General features: G+C 38.0%; 4 protein-coding genes across 7 annotated transcripts; 1 reads left to right on the top strand and 3 right to left on the bottom strand.

Annotated features, from left to right (window-relative positions):
• Nucleotides 1–1,485: 1,485 nt before the first annotated feature.
• On the bottom strand, nt 1,486–7,132 carry mmp21 (matrix metallopeptidase 21). Its single transcript, XM_032573943.1, has 7 exons — nt 6,794–7,132; nt 5,604–6,453; nt 4,405–4,544; nt 4,182–4,323; nt 3,789–4,046; nt 3,533–3,705; nt 1,486–2,985 (listed from the first exon to the last, which is right to left on the bottom strand). The coding sequence occupies exons 1-7, from the start codon at nt 6,938–6,940 to the stop codon at nt 2,680–2,682; spliced, it is 2,016 nt and encodes a 671-aa protein (XP_032429834.1). The 5' UTR covers nt 6,941–7,132; the 3' UTR covers nt 1,486–2,679.
• Nucleotides 7,133–7,243: 111 nt separating this feature from the next.
• On the bottom strand, nt 7,244–11,549 carry uros (uroporphyrinogen III synthase). Of its 4 annotated transcripts, none has more exons than XM_032573938.1 (10): nt 11,297–11,549; nt 10,722–10,807; nt 10,551–10,634; nt 10,199–10,295; nt 10,008–10,082; nt 8,735–8,809; nt 8,559–8,642; nt 8,344–8,429; nt 8,161–8,259; nt 7,244–7,609 (listed from the first exon to the last, which is right to left on the bottom strand). In XM_032573938.1, the coding sequence occupies exons 2-10, from the start codon at nt 10,782–10,784 to the stop codon at nt 7,487–7,489; spliced, it is 786 nt and encodes a 261-aa protein (XP_032429829.1). In that variant the 5' UTR covers nt 10,785–10,807; nt 11,297–11,549; the 3' UTR covers nt 7,244–7,486. The 4 variants fall into 4 exon arrangements, with proteins under 4 accessions (XP_032429829.1, XP_032429830.1, XP_032429832.1 ...); XM_032573939.1 differs by having other exon boundaries at nt 10,722–10,785; nt 11,297–11,547; XM_032573941.1 differs by lacking the exon at nt 11,297–11,549 and adding an exon at nt 11,252–11,270 and having other exon boundaries at nt 10,722–10,785.
• Nucleotides 11,550–11,754: 205 nt separating this feature from the next.
• On the top strand, nt 11,755–15,027 carry bccip (BRCA2 and CDKN1A interacting protein). Its single transcript, XM_032573937.1, has 7 exons — nt 11,755–12,031; nt 12,293–12,367; nt 12,452–12,532; nt 12,619–12,705; nt 13,103–13,290; nt 13,386–13,554; nt 14,566–15,027. The coding sequence occupies exons 1-7, from the start codon at nt 11,900–11,902 to the stop codon at nt 14,734–14,736; spliced, it is 903 nt and encodes a 300-aa protein (XP_032429828.1). The 5' UTR covers nt 11,755–11,899; the 3' UTR covers nt 14,737–15,027.
• Nucleotides 14,857–22,498, bottom strand: dhx32a (DEAH (Asp-Glu-Ala-His) box polypeptide 32a). Its single transcript, XM_032573936.1, has 11 exons — nt 21,344–22,498; nt 20,127–20,320; nt 19,007–19,379; nt 18,664–18,903; nt 18,482–18,575; nt 18,240–18,389; nt 17,289–17,480; nt 17,072–17,212; nt 16,574–16,764; nt 16,303–16,490; nt 14,857–15,577 (listed from the first exon to the last, which is right to left on the bottom strand). The coding sequence occupies exons 1-11, from the start codon at nt 21,596–21,598 to the stop codon at nt 15,388–15,390; spliced, it is 2,208 nt and encodes a 735-aa protein (XP_032429827.1). The 5' UTR covers nt 21,599–22,498; the 3' UTR covers nt 14,857–15,387.
• Nucleotides 22,499–22,621: the final 123 nt, after the last annotated feature.

The raw sequence follows: 22,621 nt of genomic DNA, 5'->3' as shown, positions 1-22,621 counted from the left end.
ATCTTTCATTAAAGGTTTCAAGCCTGTCTTTGTGGCCAGTGCCCCTCAACTTTTGGCTGTGCATTTTCTTCAAATAATGAAGTAATTAGCAGGATCCTGTAGAACCTGGCTGCCTGCTGAGGAGGCAATTACATAATCTGATCCAGGTGCACTTCACCAGTTATGCTTCTAATTGTTAAAAGACATCAGGCTATCCTGAACTGAAGTTTGAGATCCCTGGTCAAATATGTAAAATCCTAATAAAACAAGAAATTAATTTAAAAAAAGTTTGTGGTCTTAACATGAAAATGGTCAAAAGAGCATGAACACTTTGCAAGACACCGCATACAGTTTTATAATTGGATAAACATCTAGATTTAGTCTGTTTTCTGTGTCCACTTCAAAGTTATTTAAACAAAAAAGGTAAATTTTTGCCTATGCCACTATAACAATGTACTTAAACATTGTGATAACCTAACTCACATTGTTTGAGAATATGAACAAGATGAACACTGCAATTTTAAACTAAATTTAAAAGAAAACCTTTAGTTTGGAAAGAAAAGCAGACAGTTTAACTTCCCAGTCTGAATCTGAACATTCATTTTCATGCTGCTAATGCTCCCTCTTTAAACTGTGAGCAGAAAAATTATCTCTTGACATCTCCCTCTCCTGTAACTGCACTTACCATGACATTTTATTCCTTTAGCTTGTAATTGATTTCTCCTTCAGTTCATTAAATTGCCTGCAGAGCACCTGCAGCACAAAGCTAGTTAGCAGAAGCCCAGCAGGAGCTTAATCCCTTAAAAAGAGGTGAATTAATGAGTGTTCGAGTAATGCATTGATTAAATAATCAGTGTCTTTGTTTCTTTGCATGAATACTGTAATATTCAACAGGGTTGAGCACTAAGAGCACATTTTTCATCAATACAGATCTCAATGTAATATCCTTTGGCTGATTGTGAATGCTTAATCTTCTCCATCAAGGAGGTTATTAAAGGAAGACATCCCAGGAGTGTTACTGTCCATCATATTCAAAAAGCTTATTGCAGAGGTTTCATTACATCCAGGCCATGTTCAATAGCTGCTCAAGAAAAAAAAAAAGATTTTTAGGTAGCTTTGTTTTGATACACATGATAGATTCAAACAGTAAAAATTTACTTTCATCATTATGAGGAAGTTTAGTTTCCAGTGTTTGCAAGTTGATGGAATAAATGCTAAAACACAGGAATCTGATTATATATTAGCAAGACTGCAGAACTTGAGGTACTGAGGTGATGGAAAGCACCTTGACATATCTGCATTAATTAAATGTTGTAAGATAAGTTAAAAATAGTTTAAAGTTGCATCCAATTTAATTTCCTCAGGAAAATGTGGTTGCCATTTTCATTCTTTTGGTCTAAACATCACCTATTGAGTATTCATCCCAAGGTGACCATCCTGGGCTGCTGTTCACGACAAAGTCTCACGCAAACACCATTAGGTTAGTAAAGGACCCAACCACAGAGATTGATAATGGCAAAAACAGATTTCTTTTAATGATAAACAACTCTGTAGACTTACAGTCAGATCCAAGGAACCTAGAAGGACATCAAGATATGACAGAAGGATCCAGTGATAAACAATGAACATTCAGGAGCTTAAATACTGAGGAGTGTGATTGTTGACAAGAGGCAGGTGGGTGATTACTAACAGGGTGCAGCTGGGAGAGAAGGCAAACATGTAGACTGAGGGAAGAAGAACAATTAACACTAGAGCTGAACAAAGACTCAAAGAAACAAGTCAGAAGGCCAACACTGATCCAAGAACACAAAATCCAAATCCACAAAGAACAAAAAGCAAAAATAAACTACATACAAAGGAATGAATTTGTATGCCAAGACCTTTTGAACAACTATAAATAAAAGGGATTGAACAGAATAAGGCAAGACTTAAACAGATATAAAGAAACAAAACAATCAAACTACTAACACCCCAGGTTCATGACAGAGAGCTCACCGCCTGAAAAGACAGGATTCATCCTGATTATGTCGCGTATTAACATGAATGTAGCTTCACCTAACCTGATAGTTACAATAGAAAAGGCATCTAAAGTCCCTTCAAACCTCTCATATTTCTCACAGTCACTAAAATAAATTAAAAAACTAAAAAGACTTTGCAGAAAAAATGAGCCCCAAACAAAAACTGGGACTAATTACCAAGCTGTTTACTTGCTGAAGGGGAATCACTAATTAACAACCAAATGTTTACTTCATGTCTTCTGTGTTCCTACTGAAAAATAAATTTTTCTTATGTAATGAAAAAAAAAGTTTGATCTTTAATTTCTTTTGGAAAAAGGCTCATAACTATTGAAGGCAACAACTTTGACCAGCTTTGCTTCAAATCGCTTAAAATAAAACTCAAAAGAATAAGTAAATACGCTACACATTTATTCAGGTCAACACTCTAGACATTTGAACTAATGGCATCTTTTGTAAATCTATCTGCATCTCTAATGGATAAAAGAGAAGCTAACAGCAGCTGTTCTATACATTTCAGCACACTTGTGTGAAAACATGCCAACAGAGTTGTTTTTGTCTTTTTGAAAAGATTACACAGCCGACATCACACACACACACAGAAAAACAACATCCCTGAAGGTAGAGCAGCAGAATACATCTGTAAACATGAGTGGTGTGTTTTATCTCTGCTGCAGCCCCCCAATCAGCGGCTTACTTTGAGCGAGGTGGGATGAACGTCGCAGATGTCGAACCACTGCTGATCCACCTCCTTGTGTGGCATCAAGCCATTTCGCGGCAGAAAGGGCCGGCGCCAGCGTTCGAGGCTGCCCACCACTCGCCAGAAGCGCGTACCCTTGAGTAGAAAGAGGGCATTGTGGGAGTAGGAGTAGTAGGCAGCGTCGATGCTGCCATCTGGATGGTCTCCGCTCTCCACTGGAGGGAAAACATCTCGGATGTGTTTGGGGAAGCCACTCGCCAAGCTGTTTGTTTCCACGCTGAATGCATACACCTGTTCAGACGGAGAGTTAAATCATTTCGCAAACAGAGATCTGACTAATTACAAATAACAGAGAAAGTGTAGGACTTTTTTCTGCTTGAATACGTTCCCAAAGGACGCTAAAAAAAACAATTAGCCTGTGCTCTTTACAAGATATGATTTTCCGTTCTAACTACCAGCTGTTGTATTGTTAAAGATTTAAATGATTGGGTGATGTCATTTAATAATCTGTTCTCCCCTTGCTTTGACTTCTACTGCCAAGGTTAAATAATTAAACTGCACTTAGTTAACTGCATATATGCACATGCTTCATTCAGTTTCCTGCTGAGCAAAGAGGTTTAAGCAGATGTGGCATATACAGCTTAGACATACTGTATGTTTGTTTAGAACATATTTTTCAGTAGGCTTAAATTTTTATGTATTTTATGGAACAGACCAGCAATAAATGATACTTAATTTATTGAACTAATTTCTTTCTACTGAAAGAAATTAGTATAATAAGTGAGACACACATTTTTACTTAGACTCACTCAAATAAATCCAAGAATATGTTTCTTACTTGAGTTCTTCTGAAGAAGTAGATGTGGGAGTCTCTCCTGTCATAAAAGGCTGAGTCAATAGGACTGGGAATCCCTGGGAAGCCCTCAGAAATTAGCCTCGGATACTGGCGACCCTCAGAGTCGTGTCTAAACACCCGGTCGTTCTCATTATCGTATCTCCAGAACTGCAGACCTTCGACAGTGACAGGCTGTCACACAGACTTCCCTCAAATGTTTCACTTTTAGAAAACAGTGGAAATGAAATACTTTCTCTACCTCTAAAGAAATAAACAGCCTCTCTTTTTGTGGACCACACGTGTACGTATGCATCTACTCCATCACTGGGAATCCCATGCCAGCCAATTTGCAGTGCGACTGGGTCCCCGTATCGTGTCCTGTTGTTTCTGTTCTCGTACAGCCAGTACCAGCCATCTCTCATGAAGTATGTGTTGAAGCGGATCCTTATGTCCCCGTAGGGAGTCTTCTCTTTCCTGATCCAGTCAAACACAGTGCTGAACCGGCCTCTACAGCCACCTGGGGTCAAACGTGAAGAGAAATAGGCAGCAATTACAAGAATAATCTCATATAATTATTATATATCTCTATCCCAAGCTGAATCTCTTGGGAATTTTAGTTGAGTGTGTCCAAGAAGTGTTAATATTAGAGCACCATATAGATGCTGAATAGCTTTCCTGTCCGTCCAGTCCATCTCAAAGCTGGATTCATAAGGCAGATAGCTGGGCTGCATTATGGATCCAGGCCTGTAGATATGAGGCAGCCCCAAAACATGGCCGATCTCATGAACTGCTACCTAAGAGAAAGAATATGAAGGGGGCAGTCAGTCACCTTCTTGATTTTCCAGTAATTGGCTATAGTCAGCATGCTTACTTACTTTAAGGAGGCTTATACCAGTGTGAGAACTGGGACCAGTGAAATGCTCATCATCATCAAAATGGATATCTCCCAGGAACCACGCATGGGCAAATTCCTGACCAGTGCCATCAAACTTTTGATTACATCCCAGATGTCTTCCTGTGAAGAAGGGAAAATGTGAAGAAAAAGATAAAGAAAAGTCAAAATGAATCTTATTTTTTTAATTGCAATTACTACACATTTTTTAGACTTAGATTTGTTAGTTTTATCTACAGTTTACATAAGATTCCAGACTTTCCAGTAAGCTTTTACTCTTTATCATTTCTATGAATTATACAATAATCCAAAAACTAAAAAATGATTTTCAAAAACTAAAACATGATTTTCAATTAGGCAAGAGCTATTTGATTAATTCGTGTCAACTTTGTCAGCATTATTTTAAAATCTGCAGTAGTTAATTTGACTGAATTATTCTACAATAAACAAAAGGATTTTTAAAACACAATTTTTAAACTGTAAAAACCACTAGCACAAAAAAAAACAACAACCTGTTTTATCACTGACAAAATCTAAAGTACATTGTGGCAATTTAAAGACAAATAATTGATTCCTTTAAGTATTTATTAATGTAAAATAATACATTTATTTCCCAGAAATTCTTTTCTTTTCATCCTCAGTTTACTTATTTTCATACTCGTTTACTGATAAAGCATATTTTAGACTTGACAAATACTTTTTGCTGTGAGCATATCTGCAAGTCCTTTGGTTTTTTCACATCTACAGACTAAAACACTTGCCAAACAGCTGAAGTTAATCAGTTTGGATAAAGACCATCTGTGAGCATCAGCGTTTTAAAATCTTGCCACTCGGTTAGATTTAGGTCTGGACTTTGAATAAGTCATCCTAACACGTAAATATGCTTTGATGTGAACTATTTTCTTGCAGCAGAGTATAATTTCACATCACCTTTTGCATATTGGCTAGAAACATCCATTTTGGTTTCATCTGACCGGAAAATGTTTTTAGCCTTCCCTACATTTCTCAATTATCTGCTACTTTAAGTTAGTCACAATTTTGACTAAATACATTTAAGTTTGTGGCTGTAAAACACTCTTGCTCAAAAGTTCACTACAGAGTGACAGACATTACTAAAACCCAGTAAATTATACACAGTACATTATGACAAAGTGAGTATATGACATACTGACTAATGCCCACCTGTGCCAAAGCCCAGCTTGATATCAACATCCTCCAATGGGGACCAGGTATCTTCAACAAATTCCAGTGGAGACACCTCACTCCACATTCTGAAGGCCAACCTGAAGATGTATCTCTGCTCATCAATGGTCAGCTGGCTGCTGTAACCTTCTCCAATTAACCGCCACCTCAGAACATCCTTAGAAAACGCCATGTACCCAGATTCTGTCAAATCCCGTTTTTGCCTTTTTTTTGACATGAGATCAGCAAGGTGACGCTTTCCGTTCTGCAGAGGTTGACTCTGGCTTGAGGTCCAGCTGCTGTTTCCGGTTGGATTACCCAAACTATTGTTTTTGTGTGTATCATTTGAAATAGTCAGGAGGCTTTCTGTATCGTTAAAATTTAATATGTCACCTTCAGAAGAGTTTGACGAGTTGCCAATTATGCTGTTTTCTGTGTTGTTACCGTCAATCTCATTGAAAGTTTCATTCCAACTGTTTTCCAACTCCAAGCCACCGATGCTCTCGGTTACAACGTGGGGATTTGGGACTATCTCCTTGTCAGGAACCCCACACCTTGGTTTGTTCATCGCATCCTTGGTGGCATCATCAAACACTCCTGTAACAGGCAGTCCAGACACCATTTGAAACTCCGTAAGGGCTGAAACAAATGCTTGACTCTCAGATTCACTTTTGTGGACCTCGCCATGACTAGTTTCAGGTATGTCCCTTGAAAGAGGCACTGAGGTTCCCTCTTGGATTGCAGTTTGAAAGTCATCCAAGAAGTCATCACTGAAGGAAATGTCAGTTTGTTTCATCTGGATCTCCTCCTGCTGGGGTGGTTTGATAAATCCATACCTAGAAAGAAATAACTAAAAGGATATCCACAAAACAATTATTGTAAAAATACTATGGAGCATATTGAGATCCTCCTGCTGAAATTTTTTCCAATTATTTTTTGTTGTCCGGAGCCATTTAAATATCAAACCAAGAAGTGTTTTCACAATTCTAAGGCTGCGACTTTTGCTACTTGTAATTTTTATATGGAAAGAGCCCTTAAGTATGTTAATATTGGCATATCACCAATGTTAGCATAATACACGCACCATGAGCACATCAGCAAATTTCACTAAGGTTAGCTCACATGTTTTTTTCTATTTAAGTTTCATTAAAATGTCAGTATAACTGGAAAAATAAAATTTCAATAATTACCTCCGCTTCATATTCATCTGTTATGACAGGAGCTCGGTGAGATTTAGGAATCTGCATGTCGGAATGATCCCGGTTGTGGAAAAGTTTCTCACCATGATTTGGGTTTGTCAGAAAAACTAAAAGCATCAGCTGGATAACAGTCAGCATCGTGTTTCCAGTTGACTCTTTGACCTTTGTGGAGGAACTAAGTAGTCCAAGCACAGAGCAGCGCTGCTTTATAAGCAAGTCCTGAGTTTCTACACACCCACTTTTAGCCACTTTCCTTAGTTGTGTGTGAAAAGTAAACTTCTCCTCAGTGAATACAACTGGATGTGTTATTCATGCTCCAATTGTTTAGATAAACATTCACTAACCTGTGGACTGGGTTACGATCTCACTTTCATGTGAACAACAAACGATGTAAAGAACCTTTGTCATCATCACCTGTTTTCAACAAAACACAGTTTGCCATTTGGATTTTTAATCACATTAATCAAGCTTTATTTGAAAAACTAATCTTACACTAACAGGTTTGAAATAAAATAAAGTTCCTTGACCTTCATGACACAAACATTTTTTCAGTGCAAATTTTAAGTCCAGCAATGGTGACATGAGCAGCAAAATACTAAACATGATTTGACATTTTTATATAATGTTGAACCAGACAGACAACAGATAGATTGGTCGGATTAAAGAGTAGATGCCTCAGGATGATCACTGTAGAGCCGTGGCTATCGCTGCTGCCAAATGCTCTGCCGTTGGCTTTTCAGCTGTGCAGCTCACACAAAGGCCTTCTGCTGTCATAGCATCTTGTGTAGTCGCCCCGATGGCGGCAAACTACAGACAAATTGAGTCAGACACAAATATTTGGATTCAGGCATGTATTTGTATTCAGCAATCCTTAATCAATACTTTATAAAATCACATTTTGCAAGGCATTTGAGAAATGTCTCTACTTGTTTTGCAAATCTAGAGTTTTATTTAGAACCACAGGACTACATTTCTTATGATAAAAGAGATATTTAAAATGAACTAAAACAGATAATACATGTGGGCATTTATACTGGGATATATAACATTCAGGTGAACTCTCTTGATACTAGAATAAAAGGGGCTGAATACAAATGCGCACCCCACTTTTTATTTGAAAATACACTTTTACTTTAAAATTTTGCACGACTTTGTGTTGGCATGTCACATAAAATTCCAATAAACAACGCTGTGGTGGTAAAGTGGCAATATGTGAAAAAGCATAGAAGACTTCTGCAAGCAAGTAATTATGAATATAAGAAGTATGAGTGTAGTATTTTCTGACTTGGAATCCTTTAGAAAAAAAGAACCAGTGAACGATTCATATCTTCTTGTGAGCAATTATAAAGAAACTATACCTTTATTTCATTGAGTTGTTCACCCGACAGCCTTCGCACTACTTCCAGGCAAAACTTCACCCCGGATGGACTGAAGAAAGCTATACTTGCTGGAGTTCCCTGTGAGTAGATAAGTAAGTTACTATTTATAATATATCAAACAGCTTTTTTTAACTTGAAAATACAGAAGAAGTTTGGTTTCACCTGCTCTGTGAAGTAGTTTTTCAGATTTTCCTCAAGATCTGGATGTTCAGTCGTTTGATAGACAGTCAGAGTCTCTAAGGGAACTCCTGGAAACAAAGAAATAAATCCCCGCAGTGACAAAGGTACTGCAGCTATTATCTCATTAATTAGTTTAACCCCAGAGGGCATTTATGGACTTAAGTTTTAATTGTCTATAAATAGAAGAAAATGCTTACCATTTTCCCTTAAAGCCATGGGCAAGACTTCTCTTTTAATTGAGCCACAGGGGAAAAAAAGCGGTGGGATATTGGTGTCCTCTCCTAAGACAGAAAGAAGAATCACGTCATAATGCTTAATAGAAATTTTCAATTTGCCTAATAAGTGTGAGAGAACAGTACAGATCACATCATACTCTCAATAATAAGACGTGATAGGACATCAGCTGTCCCTGTGTCCTCTCCCAGGGGCTTCAGACCCAGACTTTGAACTGAACAGAGCAAAGTGCAAACAGAACAAAGATTAACACAAACCTTATGCTGATCATCCTTAACTAGATCATCTTCTTTATGTCGAGTTTTCATGTAACAATTTTTTGATAATAGAATGATTGTGTTTAAATACTGATTTATGTCTGTCAATCTGCCATTTTTTGCATTGCTTATAAATTAAATCAAACAAATTGACTAATGTGTGCCCTTTAGCAATATGCTTACAGCTGTGCAAGTAGACATTATTTTTGCAAACATTGAAATGACACAAAATCATATTTTGACGGACGTCACAAGAAGTATTATATAATAAAAATGTGTCTCTTCCAGAGCTAAAATATCACTTGAAAACCTTCAAACAGTCTGCAAAGATACTTAGCAGACCCACTTGAGAGATCATGAGAAGAGTTTGTGAAAAAATTAGAAAGAGGTAAGGAATAAATGAAGACGTTGTGCTGATTTGTACACAATCTCTTGCCAAAGTATTTAGCCAATTTAGGCATGTTAAAACCAACCAACAAAAAAAAATTAAGATATATTTCAAAGGGATTTTATATCACACACCAACACAAAGTAGTTTAAAATTGTGGAGTCAAAGTAAAATCAGGCTTAGTTTTCAAATGTGTGTATCACAAAAAAATCCCAATAAAATATTCACGTTTCATGTTGTTATGAGCCACAATGTGGAAACTACTACTATTGCAAGGCACAGTGAATTGAATTGAGAATATCCTGATCATCTGTAAGACAGTGCTACATCCCAATCCACATGTTTAGCTGAACACGCAAAACACCTGCAGCTTCACACAAGTAATCACAAATTATAAAACAGTAAAAATTTAATTTCAAGCAAACAAGGATAAACCGTTCCATTTTACATATTACTGCAAAAATAAAAACGGTGTATGTGTCAAAGAAAGTAAATTCAGTCTTTTTAAAGATAGACAATGGAGAAGTTAAGCAAACATTGGGAAGTTTTCCACCTGCTTGTTATCTGAAGACCAAATTGGGCTTCTGTATGTCACAGCAATCTGTCACTTGTGTCTAACAACTGGCTGATCATACTCAAACCTCTTCACACATGTCTGCAAGCACCAGGTGTGTGTCACACTCAGACATAAATAGTTTATAAGGTACACTATCCACTAGGAATGTTTAGGAAATGCTGATTTAAGAAAATTGTGCTCAACAACTTACCTAATGCTCCAGTTGCCTTCCCGACCACATATATGGATTTTGAGTTCCACTTGTCTTTTATGGATTTGTTCCATTCTGGATAAAGAAGACATGTTTTACCAATCATAATGTAAAATTTAACTTTCAGAAAAGCACAACACAAATATCTCCTAATGCTTAAAGCATGTGCTTATTTTATGGGATAAATTCACCTTCTCTCCTTCCTCCCATGTCTAAGCACATCTTCACAGCCTCCACTGCTCTGGGACTGGTAAAGATCAGGCCACCGTGTTTCTCTGGCTGGAAAAGCTAACAAAAGCAATACATTCTATTTTAAAAACCTGTTAAAAACCCATGTTTCTTTTATGAATTTATGATCAAGTTTATTTCTAACATAGTACTCATATTCAAGATTGCATTTTCAGTGTGGGATTATGCTGATACAGCATAAGCACAGATTACAATTTTTAAATTGTTTAACATTTTTGTTCCTGGGGTTGGAAACATCAATGTATTCCTGTGTATGCATGATGGAGATGTTTATTCCTTTGTAATGAAACGTACCTTATCAGAAAAGGTGTTTAACGAGACAAATTTAAAAGACAACACAGGGATGAGTGTTGCTTTGTGTCCATGCGATTCCAATTCCTTTAGATGCAGAAAATGACACATAAAAACCATTTCATCAATCACATTAGTACTGTTTCTTCTGGATTTGGATAAGTGTTCTTCTACCTTCAAGTAGGGATCAGGTCCAGATTCCTCATCTCTCGGCTCTTTAAGTAATAATACACGCATCCTGGCAAAGAAACACTAAATAACTAAGAATGCGAAAAAAGTAAGATTTTAAGTTCTTTTGTTGAAAGGGCAACGGAATACAGAAACTCAAAGTTGAAAAACGACTACTGACAGTTGGTGTGGAGGCTCTTATAACTCAGTCACTCCCTAAAACTGTCACACACTGATAACGCTATTGACTCACCCTTAATGTGCTGGTTAGCAATAGCAAGTACTGGCAATATTCACTAACAGCAAACAGAAATTACAATTATTGTACTTTAAAGTTAAACACACAGTGATATTTTTGGAATACGCTGAGTGTTCTGCAGCCTGTTTGTTATTGTTTACAATTGGTGACAAATTGGCTATAGCTAAGAGAATATACTGCAAGCTATTAGTTATTCCAGATGCTACATAGCAATTACGTTTTTAGCATCTAAAGCGCTAAGATGATATTCATGCCGAATAGTTAAAAATAGACAAACCAGAAAAGGTTTCGTCTTTTTGATTAAAATCAAGATATAACATACCTTCAGCTATCCATACAGACGTTTTCATGTATGGTCAGGGAATGGGTGTTCAAGATGACGTATTGTAATTTTTTAATGTAAATGATGTATGCAAAAGCAGTTCAACAAGTGTTAATTTTAAAACACCAGATGAAAAAATTGTTACCGTGCGTTAAATACGTTTATGTTTTTCCCGGTATAGATGGTTTTGTTAGCGTCTAAACGGTGATTTCCCCGGTTAGGGAAAATAGTTAATTCCATTTCCTGCTTGCAGTCAAGCCGACATTGCGGCTCCCGTCTTCAGCGGAGAGCGACAACCCTGTACGTTTAGAGCCAAAATGGCGGCCTCAGTGCTTCAGCTTCTGCATCGCTCTTGCTGAACCGCAGATGCCGAAGAGCATAGAAGCTGAGTACAAGAGCTACGAGTTTGTTTCGCACGTCGACCTCGCTGCCATATTGCAAGTGGCACTTTTAAGAAAAACACGTAAAAAAAAAACTACGGATGCGAGAGTTGACGTATCCTTTTGTAGGGATCATAGCGGCTTCTACTTTTCTATTTCTATATCCTGAACTTTAACCCTTTCCCCGCCCACCTAAAAATAAACGTGTTTCACGTTTGCAAGCATGGCTTCTTCGGCTAAGAGGAGAGCAGTTGGCTTGGGTGAAAATCCCGAAGAAAGTGAGAACAGCTCGGATGAGAACCCAGAGGATGATGACGAATCTGCGGAGGATGTCAGCGATGAAGAAATTAATGAGGTGAAACAACAAATAACTCATTAAGTACCCAAATGGCTTCCTTAGCCTGTTAGCTGAAATCTTCCGTTTATTTACGAGGTCTGCACAAGAACCTTATTTTTAACTTTTTACTTTTTGTTGCTTTGCTATCCGGTAGTTTAGCGAAATTTGCTTCACATGCTTACGTTTGTGTGTTTACTTCGTAGATTAAACACGTAAGCTTTTGGCTATTACCTGATGCTGTCGGTCTGTAATTTTCATATTTTCCACTTTTTGTTTCAGGAGGTTTTGGTGGATTTTGAGGCTCACGCTATTTCATCCAATGATTTCAACGGCGTTAAGAAGCTGCTAAAGCAGGTAAGAAACCTTAAACTTATGTGAAAAATCTCGTCTGCCTGAGAGGGCTGTTATTGATGTTACTTCTGCTATCATTGGCCACAGCTCTTCCTGAAGGCTCATGTAGACGTATCAGAGATGACTGACATCATTATCCAGCAGAATCACGTTGGAAGTGTCATCAAGGTGGGTCTATCATTACATTACATGCTTTTTAATCTGACTTGCTTTGCCTTGCTTTCTGTTAACTTTGTCCCTTCGTTTGGCTGCAGCAAGCTGAAGTGCCAGAGGACAGTGATGATGATGATCCAGATGAAGTGTTTGGGTTCATCACTATGCTCAACCTGACAGAGAGAAAGGTAACATTGCAGACATATACAACCCTGAGTGACTGTCCGGTGCTAAAATCAATCATTCATCTGTACAACAATCCAGTCATGCATCCTTTGTCTGTACATGCACATGTTGTTTAGCCAATCAGTTTTATTTTCTGTCAAATAATCACCCAACAAATCAAACAAACCATTCAGTCGAATCATCCATCCGATTCTTTGCTCTCTTTTCTTTCATATTTCCCACCATATTTAAAGTGTGATCTGTGTAGAAATATTGTCCATTAATTATATTTATTTATGCTTTAAATGGGTTTTAAATTTGTGCAATTTGTGTGGGAAAGATGCAAATTGGGAATTAAAAATGGTTTGAAATCTTTAAATGTAAGGGATAATTATTATTATTATATATCTTTTTTTGTAGGGTGTGCAGTGTGTGGAGGATGTCAAGGAGCTGATAGTGGGCCAGTGTGAGAAGAACGCTCCTCACAGCGTAACAGAACAGCTCGAGAAGATCTTCAGTGACACAAGCAAACCTGTGGGTCTGCTGCTGAGCGAGCGCTTCATCAACGTACCTCCACAAATTGCCCTTCCTCTCCATAAACAGCTACAGTGGGTCCTCAGTTTTACTTCTCATCACTTCCTGGCTCAAATATTTTACATCGGCTAATCCGGAATGTTGAAAGAAAATTGACTTTGACTTTCAGGGAAGAAATGGCAGAAGCCCAGAGGACAAACAAACCCAGCGGGAGGTGTCACTACTGCCTGATGATCAGCAAGACCTGCAAAGAGGCAACCAAGAGCATCCCTGCCAGAGGAGAAGCTCCAAAAGAGGAGTACATGTTTGTCAATGCAGAGGAGGAATTCTTTCATGAGGTACAGTCAAAAATTATACAAGCTGTGTTAGATTTAAACCAGATTGGATCTACAGGTCCCGATAAATCAGAAATAATTAGTTCATTTTAGTAGTTTTATTCAAAATGTGAAAGTAGAATAGATTGCAGAGTGACATGATATATTTGAACTGTTTATTCCTGTTAGATTATAACTCACAGCTGATGAAAACCAAAAATGCAGTTTGTCATTAAATGTAAGTAGGAGCAAAAAGGCAAATGTTACTGCCTACATTAGTGTGGGGAAGAAGGTAGACTTGTTAGGATAAGCCATAAAAGGTCATTGCTAAATAAGGTTGTTCAAAGAGTGCTGCATCTAAGGTTAATGGAAAGTTGAGTGGAAGGACAAAGTGTGGTGGAAGGTGCACAAGTGACATGGATAGGTGCAGCTTTGACATAATTGTGCAGCAAAACCTCATTCATGTGTTGGAGGGAGATTCTGAAGGTGTAGACTGGAGTCGATGCTTCAAGAGCCACCACGTCCTCCAGGATGTGGAAGCCATATTTCCTCTTTCGTGTCATATCCAGGCAAAGGAGGACCAAGAATGAACTATTGCTCAGTGATCCAAAGTTCTTGGATCATTTTGAGTTAAGGTTCCAGAGGTTCTGGAGCCTCTGGAGTTAAGTGGAGAAACACAGAATCCAAGTGTCTTGTGACAATTTGGGAAATCAACTGTTGCTTTTGGTTCTCTGTGTTCATCTAGTTCAAAGTCGGCACATTAATGTAAGAGATCATACAAAATGAGACCTGATCAAGTACTGAACTATTATACAATGCAGTACATGGATGTACTTCTCAGACTGTGTATTAAAATGGTTTTTTTTGGGCTTACGCAAGATTTTCATTTGTGAGAAACAGATCTTGGGTTTTCATGAGCTGTAAATCATAAAAGAATTAAACCCCCCAAAATATTTTACTGAATTACCAAATCTTTAAATAAAATCCAAATTCATCGACTCTGCTTTCAGCTGATTCTTAGCTTTTGTTTTACAGCAAGCCATCATAAAGTTCCACTACTCAGTCCAAGAGGATGCAGATTCCTGTCTAAGTGGCAGGTGGTCGTTTGACGACGTTCCCATGAAGCCTTTCAGGACGGTGATGGTGATACCTATGGACAGAATGCCTGCTGTAATGGAAAAACTAAAGGAATACCTGACTGTGTGAGCCAAGACTCAGACAATCTGGAGATTATGCAAAAAGGCTGTTTAAAACTTCAGCTACTATTGGTGGCTTCCTTATTCTAAAAAGAGCTTTTGTGGCTAAATAAGTACAAGGGATCAGAAATTAAAAGACTGTTTAATTTGTCTGAATAAATATACTGTACAATAACTTTTAAGACTACACATAACTTGTAATTAAGTCAAATGAAGTAAATGTATCCTTTTCATATTGAAATCCTGTTTTGTCCACTTCAACAGTTTTTAACAAAGCTTCTTGATTACATCTTGCAAAAAAAAACCCTCTGAAATATTAAGAGCTCATTCTTGTCTTTCCATTTCAATTCCTAAGGCTGTTTGCTGATCTAGACAAAAATATAACAGCTTATGAATCTGAAATAACTTTTGGGATACTTAGTTGTTTTACACAGAGTTCTCTGGGATATATCTTGGGAAAAGTAACAAATCTACATACTGGAACTTATTACTGATACAGTTTTCAATATGTCGGCTCTTTAGTATTCCATGAAGTGTTTACAAAAGCCTTCAGGCTACAAACAACCCCTGTAGATTCTGCTACAAATGTTTTACTTGTGTAAAATATTTATACACAAGTATATGGGTTACAGTTTTAAAACTGCAACACGTATGCTTCAGCTCACTGAATCAAACATTTGTCAGTTTGTGTTCCAGCTGCACAGCTTTTGTCAGTGTCACCGTTTCTGTTTGTGGCTTGTTTCTTTGTGCAACGTCTGGATTCCTCAGAGTCCAACATGTCGTGCAGTATGTCTTTGCTTTCACTAGGGGGCAGATTGTAGAAGAAGTACATCGGTGCCATTTCATTGAACCTAAAACACAAAATCAAATTAAAAATATACATTACAAAAAAATGGAGTTCATATAAAAGAGCACAAAGAAAAAAAATCTGTAGGTATTTTAAGATAAATATTTTTTTTTTATAATGCAAACACGAGCAATTATAAGGGTTCCTACACTGTCTTAAATAGTTTGAATTTAACTAAGTCATATCCAGGTATGAATAATTAAGGAAATGTTTGTCCTACAAGTTTCTATAGAACAAGTCCAAAAATGTTAAATAAATGTACTGGTTTTCTTAATATTTATTTCAAGTACTTTAGAAAATCTTTGACTTTAACAGTTTACCAAACAGTGTTTTGATCTTGACTTTTTGAGTAAATGAGCAATTAAAAAACAACTTCAAAACAGCTATTTTACTTACGTTTTCAGTCTCTATATGACTCCAAATTTAGAATGAACAGGAATTTCAATTATTCAACTACCAAAAACTTATTTTTAGGATTTTTAAAGAAATAAAACTTTGCTTCCAAGAATCTGCATTTATTCTATGAGAGTGATTCAAAACTGGGCTGCAATATTTGTTCAACAAACAGGCACTTATTCCTATCCATGTTCATACAATTTCTTAACAAGCACGTTCAAGGTAAATGTCTTGTGCTCAAACGCCCAGGTTAGAAAATTGCAAAAAAAAAATAAAAAGTGTCAGAACCCTTACTTATAACTCATATGTACATGTCTACTGAACTAAACTTACACTTGAGGGGAAATCTCCGACACTGTTCTCAGGCTGTTTTCAGCCAGGGCGTATTCGTTGAAGACAACCCATTCTGGTAGTCCGAGTTTGTGTGACTGAACTCCGTAGCCAGAGAACGGGTGCAACTGGGCCACATGGTTGTTCGTCAGAATGAGATAATTCCCCGATCCATCCACATCTCGAGCAATCTCCGCAAATGAAAAGAAAAATATAAAAATGAATAAAGCTGAGGAGTACAAAGAAATAACACCGATATGCTTTTATTTCTTACCTGCATGAAGAATCCAGCCAGCAGGGCTCTTTTTATGTTGTTAGTGTTTGTCTTGGTTCCAAAGGCCGGTTCAGAAATGGGAAGCTCAATTCGGTTCAGGGTGCTAGTCAGCTCTGATCTGATAGTGTCAGCGATGTTCAGAGCGGAATGATCCAGAAAATAATCTTGGCACCAAGTTTTTACATTCAAGTCTAAAACGATTTTAAAAAAAGAATTGAGTACACAACATTTAGATAACTGACCTTTATTTTTCCCACTTTGCTTAAAAAAAGAAAAACAAAAAAAACTTGTGTTTTTCATTAGCTGAAATCATTAAAATATGATTAAATATTTAATATATAGACACATCCCTCTATAAAGGTACTATATAATAACCTTCAGTTTTTTTAAAGTGAATTACCAACATTTTTCCACACTTTTCATAATTTCAGTCAAATGGGGTTGTTTTAAAATTTACTGCATCAAATGGAACTCTATACTCAAAGCAGTCCAACTTACATTGATCTTTTTGTTTTTGTTTGAAGGCATTGTAGATATTTATGAGTGTGAAGTGATCGCCCTCAGGATGTTGGAACTTTCTCTGACACTTGAATGCCTCTTGGGTCATGCTGCCAGCTGGCTGCAGGAAGCAGCTTGGTGCTGAAACATAAAGACAGACAGAAGCTCCTAAAATGAATCAAAACTTTTTCAGGCTGAACATGTGGATTGTGCATACCTGACAGCATGGCTGCGATTGTCAGCATCTCACTAACACAGTCAAACTCGCAGGACGCTAACAGAGCTTTAGCCATCTGAGGATCCAGGGGGATTTCAGACATGATGATGCCAATTTCAGACAAGTTCCCATCATCGTCTAAAGCTGCAAGGTAGTCCAGCTCCTCCAAGGCCTGCATGAGACCTTCTGGATCTGTCACAAAAGAAACATAAAAAATATATATTTTATTTCTATTAAAAAAAGTTTTTTTAGGGCAACTTCACAGATCTTATATATGCAGATATTTGGAACCATGTCACGGTAAAATACAGTAATATGTGCGTCAGTCACAGTGTGTTGGTCCTCTAATGAAACATTTTTTGGGGCGCTGTCCCAGTTAAATATCTTACCTGCATACTCCCGCTAGTTTGGGACAATAACCAGCTGGTTGTTTTCCTTTGTGTACCACACATCCTCCTCAGATGTCCAACACAGGACATTACTCTATAGTGTAAATCTATTATGCCAAAGTGAAATTGGTGATATGTTACTAACCTTACATTGGTTTGGCATAATCTAACAAGTGGGTATGTCTAAGAACTATTGATTCAGATTTGAAATGGTACATGTTGCGGTGTTGGCGTCATTACAGTACACGTTAGTTTATTTGGCCTTTACCTCCATTTTACTTGATTTTGGTGCTGCACTAAACTAGATATATTGCATAACTGTTAATGTACTGGTCTCATTGTATCTGTTCTGTTCACACTGGGAATTGGGGCAAAACGCAGACAATAGTTGGTTGCTGAGCTCTCGACTCAGCTAAACCATGGGTGGCTGAACCCAAACAGATACCCAGAACAAATTCTACTGTGCTCTTTTAGGAAAATAGGAAAAGGCTATTTGTGAGAATCAGTTACTTGGAGATATAAATGTTACACAGAATTCATTCAGATTGGTAGGATGCTTTACCTGGTCTTTCCATAAAGTGACACTGCCCAAGACCAGCTATCTCCATTCTCTTTAGGTAGAGGACAGTTGGTGTAATGTTACAGTCCAAGATCTGTGGGTGGATTTCGGCTGTGGGTAGACTCGCTTCAGGATACAGTCGGAAACATTTACCTGATAAAAGCAAAGCACATTTTGATAAAAATGTGAATTCATACAACAGAAGAACTTTAGCTTGACTAAAGAATTTAAGCTGGAAGATCCACCTGCTGATGAACACAGGTGTTTGCGCACATCTGCTTGACACTGACTGATGGGTTGAAGCACCTCAGAGAAAGCTCTTGCTCTTGGATTGTAAATCTTCAGAAAAAGATTGACACATATAGAGTGTACCATCAGCACTGTAGTTCTTCATTATTGAAATCTCTTGAAGAAGTAATGCTTTTACCATTTTTTTCTGGACACCTGTGTCAATTACAAAGTTGACTGATTGCCCAGCCAACCACACAGCCTCCTGTTTAGGGGTCAAAAGAAAAACCCTCTTGGAGTTTGTGGTGCCTGCTTGTTCGATCAGTAAAGGTGAGGACCCTTGCTGGCTTGGGCACAAAACGATTGGTGTGATTTGGTCCAGTCCCTCTTCCAGTCTGGGGCTCTCACTCTCAATGATACTCCAAGCTCTGCGGACATCCTTTTAGAAACATTTACATTCAACCCTTTTTAAAACAGATTTTAAGCACCAACTTTTGGTTGAACAAACAGCTCTTGGCTTAACATAAAAAGCACCATCTTACCTCCTCTGATGCCAAAAACACAATGACATTTCCAATCTCTTTGGTAACGTGGATCTCCTGAAGCAGTGCAAGTGCAAGGTAAAAATAGTCTTTGTTGTTCATTGTGGTATACACCACCTCAGGAGAACCAGAGATCTCCAGTTTGATGAGTGGGACGCTTCCGTAGTGACCCAGGAGCCTGTCCACCACAGCGGACATGGTGAGGACCACCACCTTGAGCTCAGGCCTCTGCAGGAGGACGCTCTTGAGGAGACCCAGCAGGATGTCTGTGCTGACTGTCCTTTCATGGGCCTGGTCTATAATAATGACTCCGTATTGTTCCAGAAAAGGGTCCGACATCATTTCTCTCAGCAACATGTCATCAGTGCAATATCTGAAAGATTAAAGATTGACAGTTTTTATTTTTATTTTCTTTCCATTGCTGTTTTTACAATTGTCATGACTTCATACGTTAAAACTTGGATGAAAGGGGTCTCAAAATACAAATGTTGACACACCTGGCTGACAAATTAAATATATATTATCACTACATTTAAATGTTGTCCATTAAAGTGGATGTTGAGTCTCATCTCAAACTGGTTTAAAGCAAAGTTGCTTTTTCTGCAGAAATAAAGATTTTGTTAATCTTAATTTTTGACACGCAGTTTTTAATACTCTGTGTGTTTTCCTTGATTTTTGTGATTCTGTTTGTTCACTTATGTTCTCTAACAAACCTCTGACTCCTTCATAAAACTGCTGGATCAATGCAGATCCAGCATTGATCAATGCGTAATTTGCTTTGTGTCAAATTACACATAAGACACGATCAACTAAATCAACATGTCCTCCTGTCGAGGACAAGTTGATTTTATTCAGGCATGTTAGAGAAAAGGGGGATAAATACAAACAAATGCCAGTTTCTAAATTTGACTTTGAAAAAAATTATTTTGAAAACTTTGCCTTCTAATACTTTATATTGTTCTACCACATGGAGTACCGGTGACATGAACTGAGGTTTTTGACTGTAAATGATTAAATGTGAAGAAGCGGATACTTTTGCAACAACATTGCAAAATATTGCACCAAGTTGTTATACTAATGCTGTTTGTTGGGAAACTAAACAACATAAACATCAACAAACCTGAGTACAGTGTCAGAGGAGGAACAGGTCTCCAGAGGGATGGTGTAGCCCACCTCATGACCGATGTTTACGTCCATTTCATCTGCTACGTGCAGAGCAAGATCCACAGCTTGCCTTTTGTTAGTCTGTGTACACACAACCACGCCATGCTGAAACTGGGCAGACAGGCAGAACTCTGCACACCATTGAGGAATCTGAAAGGAGATGTTCAGCAAAAATAAGTTCACACCATAAACATTGCAGGGTTTCCAATCATATCACTTCATTTTTTGAAGTATAGAGCATGCTTTGAGGATTACATTAAGAGCTTTTGCATGAGCTAAACAAATAGTGGCAGAAGATCCGATAGCATTATTGTTCATGATGCGAAATTGCTTCGGCAGCATGTGGCGGCTCTAGCGGATTGGGGCTTAGCAGCAGGAGGTCCCCCAACAAGGCAGCTGAAATTCTTTGTACAGAGCGACAAGCCAGCAGACAGGAAGCAGATTGGGCAGGCTCTCTGTGACAACATCATCTGCTGAACTGGGCAGATTTTGCTAACACAAACAAGGGAAGTTGAAGCTTTATGATGGTATCAAATCACGGGGAAAATAAATACTTTCTCTTTTCTAACCAATTTGGATCGAGCATCTGGCAACCATGTGAAGGTGCACACAGAATTATGCTGGGGGGAAAAAAAACAGGCATACTGGGTTATGAATGTTCTCCTGGACAACATTATGAAGAACATCCATTAACTTAGCCTTTATAAACCCCTTTTCAGCAGCTTAAGATGTAAATTTTATGGAAACGGACCTGGAAAATACATATTTTATTCTAACTATCAAAATCATCTTGGAATACCAACATTTTCGATGAATGCTCCACTTGGAAGTTGTCAGTATCAATTTATTATTGCCGCAGTAGAAAAATATGCCTTGCGGCCAAATGAAAACCATTTGTCTATTTCTAATTGCCCCCTTTGTTAAACCATGAATGAACTGAACCACCATATTTTGTTTTGTTCATGTCCAAGACAGGTTACTGCCAGACCAGAAGAATAAGAAAATCGCTTAACAAGAACCCGTCTACACCGTGAAGCAGGTTAAGGTGCCCTTTAAAATAAAGGGGTAAAACAATAGAGCCCCAATCTAAAGAGATTCAAGAATATGATATATGATATGAGAAACAAAGTCACTGATATCTGTCAGTGTCTTTTTAAAGGTAAAACGCCTTACCTGCGTACTGCTGCCAGTTTGTGCTACTCCAGACACAATAACCAGCTGGTTGTTTTCTAGGGCATCTTCAAACTTACTCCTGACCTTCCACACTGGAAGAGCCTTTCTCTTTTCCAGTAACTCGTAGTACCGAGAGGAAAAGGGCAGGCCATCGAACTGGTTTAATTCCAGATCATCTCCAAAACCAAATGACGAACTTTCTTCCCCGCTCTCCGAGAAAATATCTGCTTCTATGGAGATACTTTCAATCGACATGACACAGAAATAGTTCTCCGCAAAATAAACTATTTTTTAGGACGAAGGGGTCCAACAATGGTTCCAGCTGTGCTGAAATTGTGCTGGTGAAGTTGCTCGCAGGGCAACGTGTTGACGGCCTGTCCGCACCGGTGAGCAATTTGGTCCCAACGTGACATCACACGTGCGCTTCATGCTGACCACTGAAAGTTATCTCAGCTTGGGTCCGTGTCATAATCTCTCCCACATCACTCACACGTGGAAGGTAGAGAATGTACCTCGAGGTCGAGGATGTTTCCACCAATGACATCCTCGACCTCGAGGATGTCATTTCACAGGGTTTCCAAACCTGTGAAATAATAACAAACCTGTTGAGCTTCAGACGTACTTTTGTAAATTTTGCAGATTTGCCACGTGGGGGAGCTATTCAGTCAATATTTTTTCTATAGGCAAATCACAACGAAGAAATAAAAGTATCATACATTTATTTCTTTGAATTCACCCATAACGAACAGAAAGACTCTGTTTTCTTTCTTCCAAAAGACCAGTAAAAATATTTTTAATACAGAAACATTATGCTATGCAATCGTGAGCAAGAATGCCGACTTGAAAGCCATCTAGAGGTCACAGACAAACTCCACCAGAAAAGTAAGCAGCAGGATATAGCAAAAATAACTAGCTGTTTACTGATGGCTGTGGCCAGCTTCTTAATAGAAAGTAAAGTGGAAGAAAAAAAGTGAGGTATAAAATGCTACCCAGATAACACAACTGAGAAGAATGTAAAGTCCTTGATAATTTAGGGATTGTAGATATCACAAGGTGTGGCAATTGTCACAATCCTTGTGTTAAGCCACTCCTAAACCAGAGACATTGTAAGAAAGAAAATAAGAAAATAAAATGATCTTGACGGTTCTAAGTAGATTCTGTGTTTAGTACTTACTCTTCAGGCGATGATCGAGGCATTGATGCTCTGAACAAGTACAGGATACATATATCACAGACTATATGGACGTGCTTTCAGTAGACTGATATTTCAGTTAAATT

Source organism: Xiphophorus hellerii, chromosome 10 (assembly GCF_003331165.1).
Source record: "Xiphophorus hellerii strain 12219 chromosome 10, Xiphophorus_hellerii-4.1, whole genome shotgun sequence".
Classification (NCBI taxonomy): domain Eukaryota; kingdom Metazoa; phylum Chordata; class Actinopteri; order Cyprinodontiformes; family Poeciliidae; genus Xiphophorus; species Xiphophorus hellerii.
This window is presented reverse-complemented; position numbering and strand designations above follow the sequence as displayed.

Bases quoted from the DNA above. Each gene is read 5' to 3' on its own strand.
- mmp21 (XM_032573943.1), bottom strand. From the start codon at position 6,940: ATGCTGACTGTTATCCAGCTGATGCTTTTAGTTTTTCTGACAAACCCA. The intron at 6,454-6,793 runs GTAATTATTGAA...ATATCCTTTTAG, and splicing joins CAGATGAATATGAAGCGGAG to TTATTTCTTTCTAGGTATGG. The intron at 2,986-3,532 runs GTAAGAAACATA...CCGTCTGAACAG, and splicing joins ACTTCTTCAGAAGAACTCAA to GTGTATGCATTCAGCGTGGA.
- uros (XM_032573938.1), bottom strand. From the start codon at position 10,784: ATGCGTGTATTATTACTTAAAGAGCCGAGAGATGAGGAATCTGGACCT. The intron at 10,296-10,550 runs GTACGTTTCATT...TGCTTTTGTTAG, and splicing joins TAAACACCTTTTCTGATAAG to CTTTTCCAGCCAGAGAAACA. The intron at 8,643-8,734 runs GTATGATGTGAT...TTTCTGTCTTAG, and splicing joins ATCACGTCTTATTATTGAGA to GAGAGGACACCAATATCCCA.
- dhx32a (XM_032573936.1), bottom strand. From the start codon at position 21,598: ATGTCGATTGAAAGTATCTCCATAGAAGCAGATATTTTCTCGGAGAGC. The intron at 17,481-18,239 runs GTAAAGCATCCT...CTTTTGTGACAG, and splicing joins TCACTTTATGGAAAGACCAG to ATCCAGAAGGTCTCATGCAG. The intron at 17,213-17,288 runs GTATGCACAATC...TTTATGTTTCAG, and splicing joins AATCGCAGCCATGCTGTCAG to CACCAAGCTGCTTCCTGCAG.
- bccip (XM_032573937.1), top strand. From the start codon at position 11,900: ATGGCTTCTTCGGCTAAGAGGAGAGCAGTTGGCTTGGGTGAAAATCCC. The intron at 12,706-13,102 runs GTAACATTGCAG...CTTTTTTTGTAG, and splicing joins TCAACCTGACAGAGAGAAAG to GGTGTGCAGTGTGTGGAGGA. The intron at 13,555-14,565 runs GTACAGTCAAAA...TTTGTTTTACAG, and splicing joins AGGAGGAATTCTTTCATGAG to CAAGCCATCATAAAGTTCCA.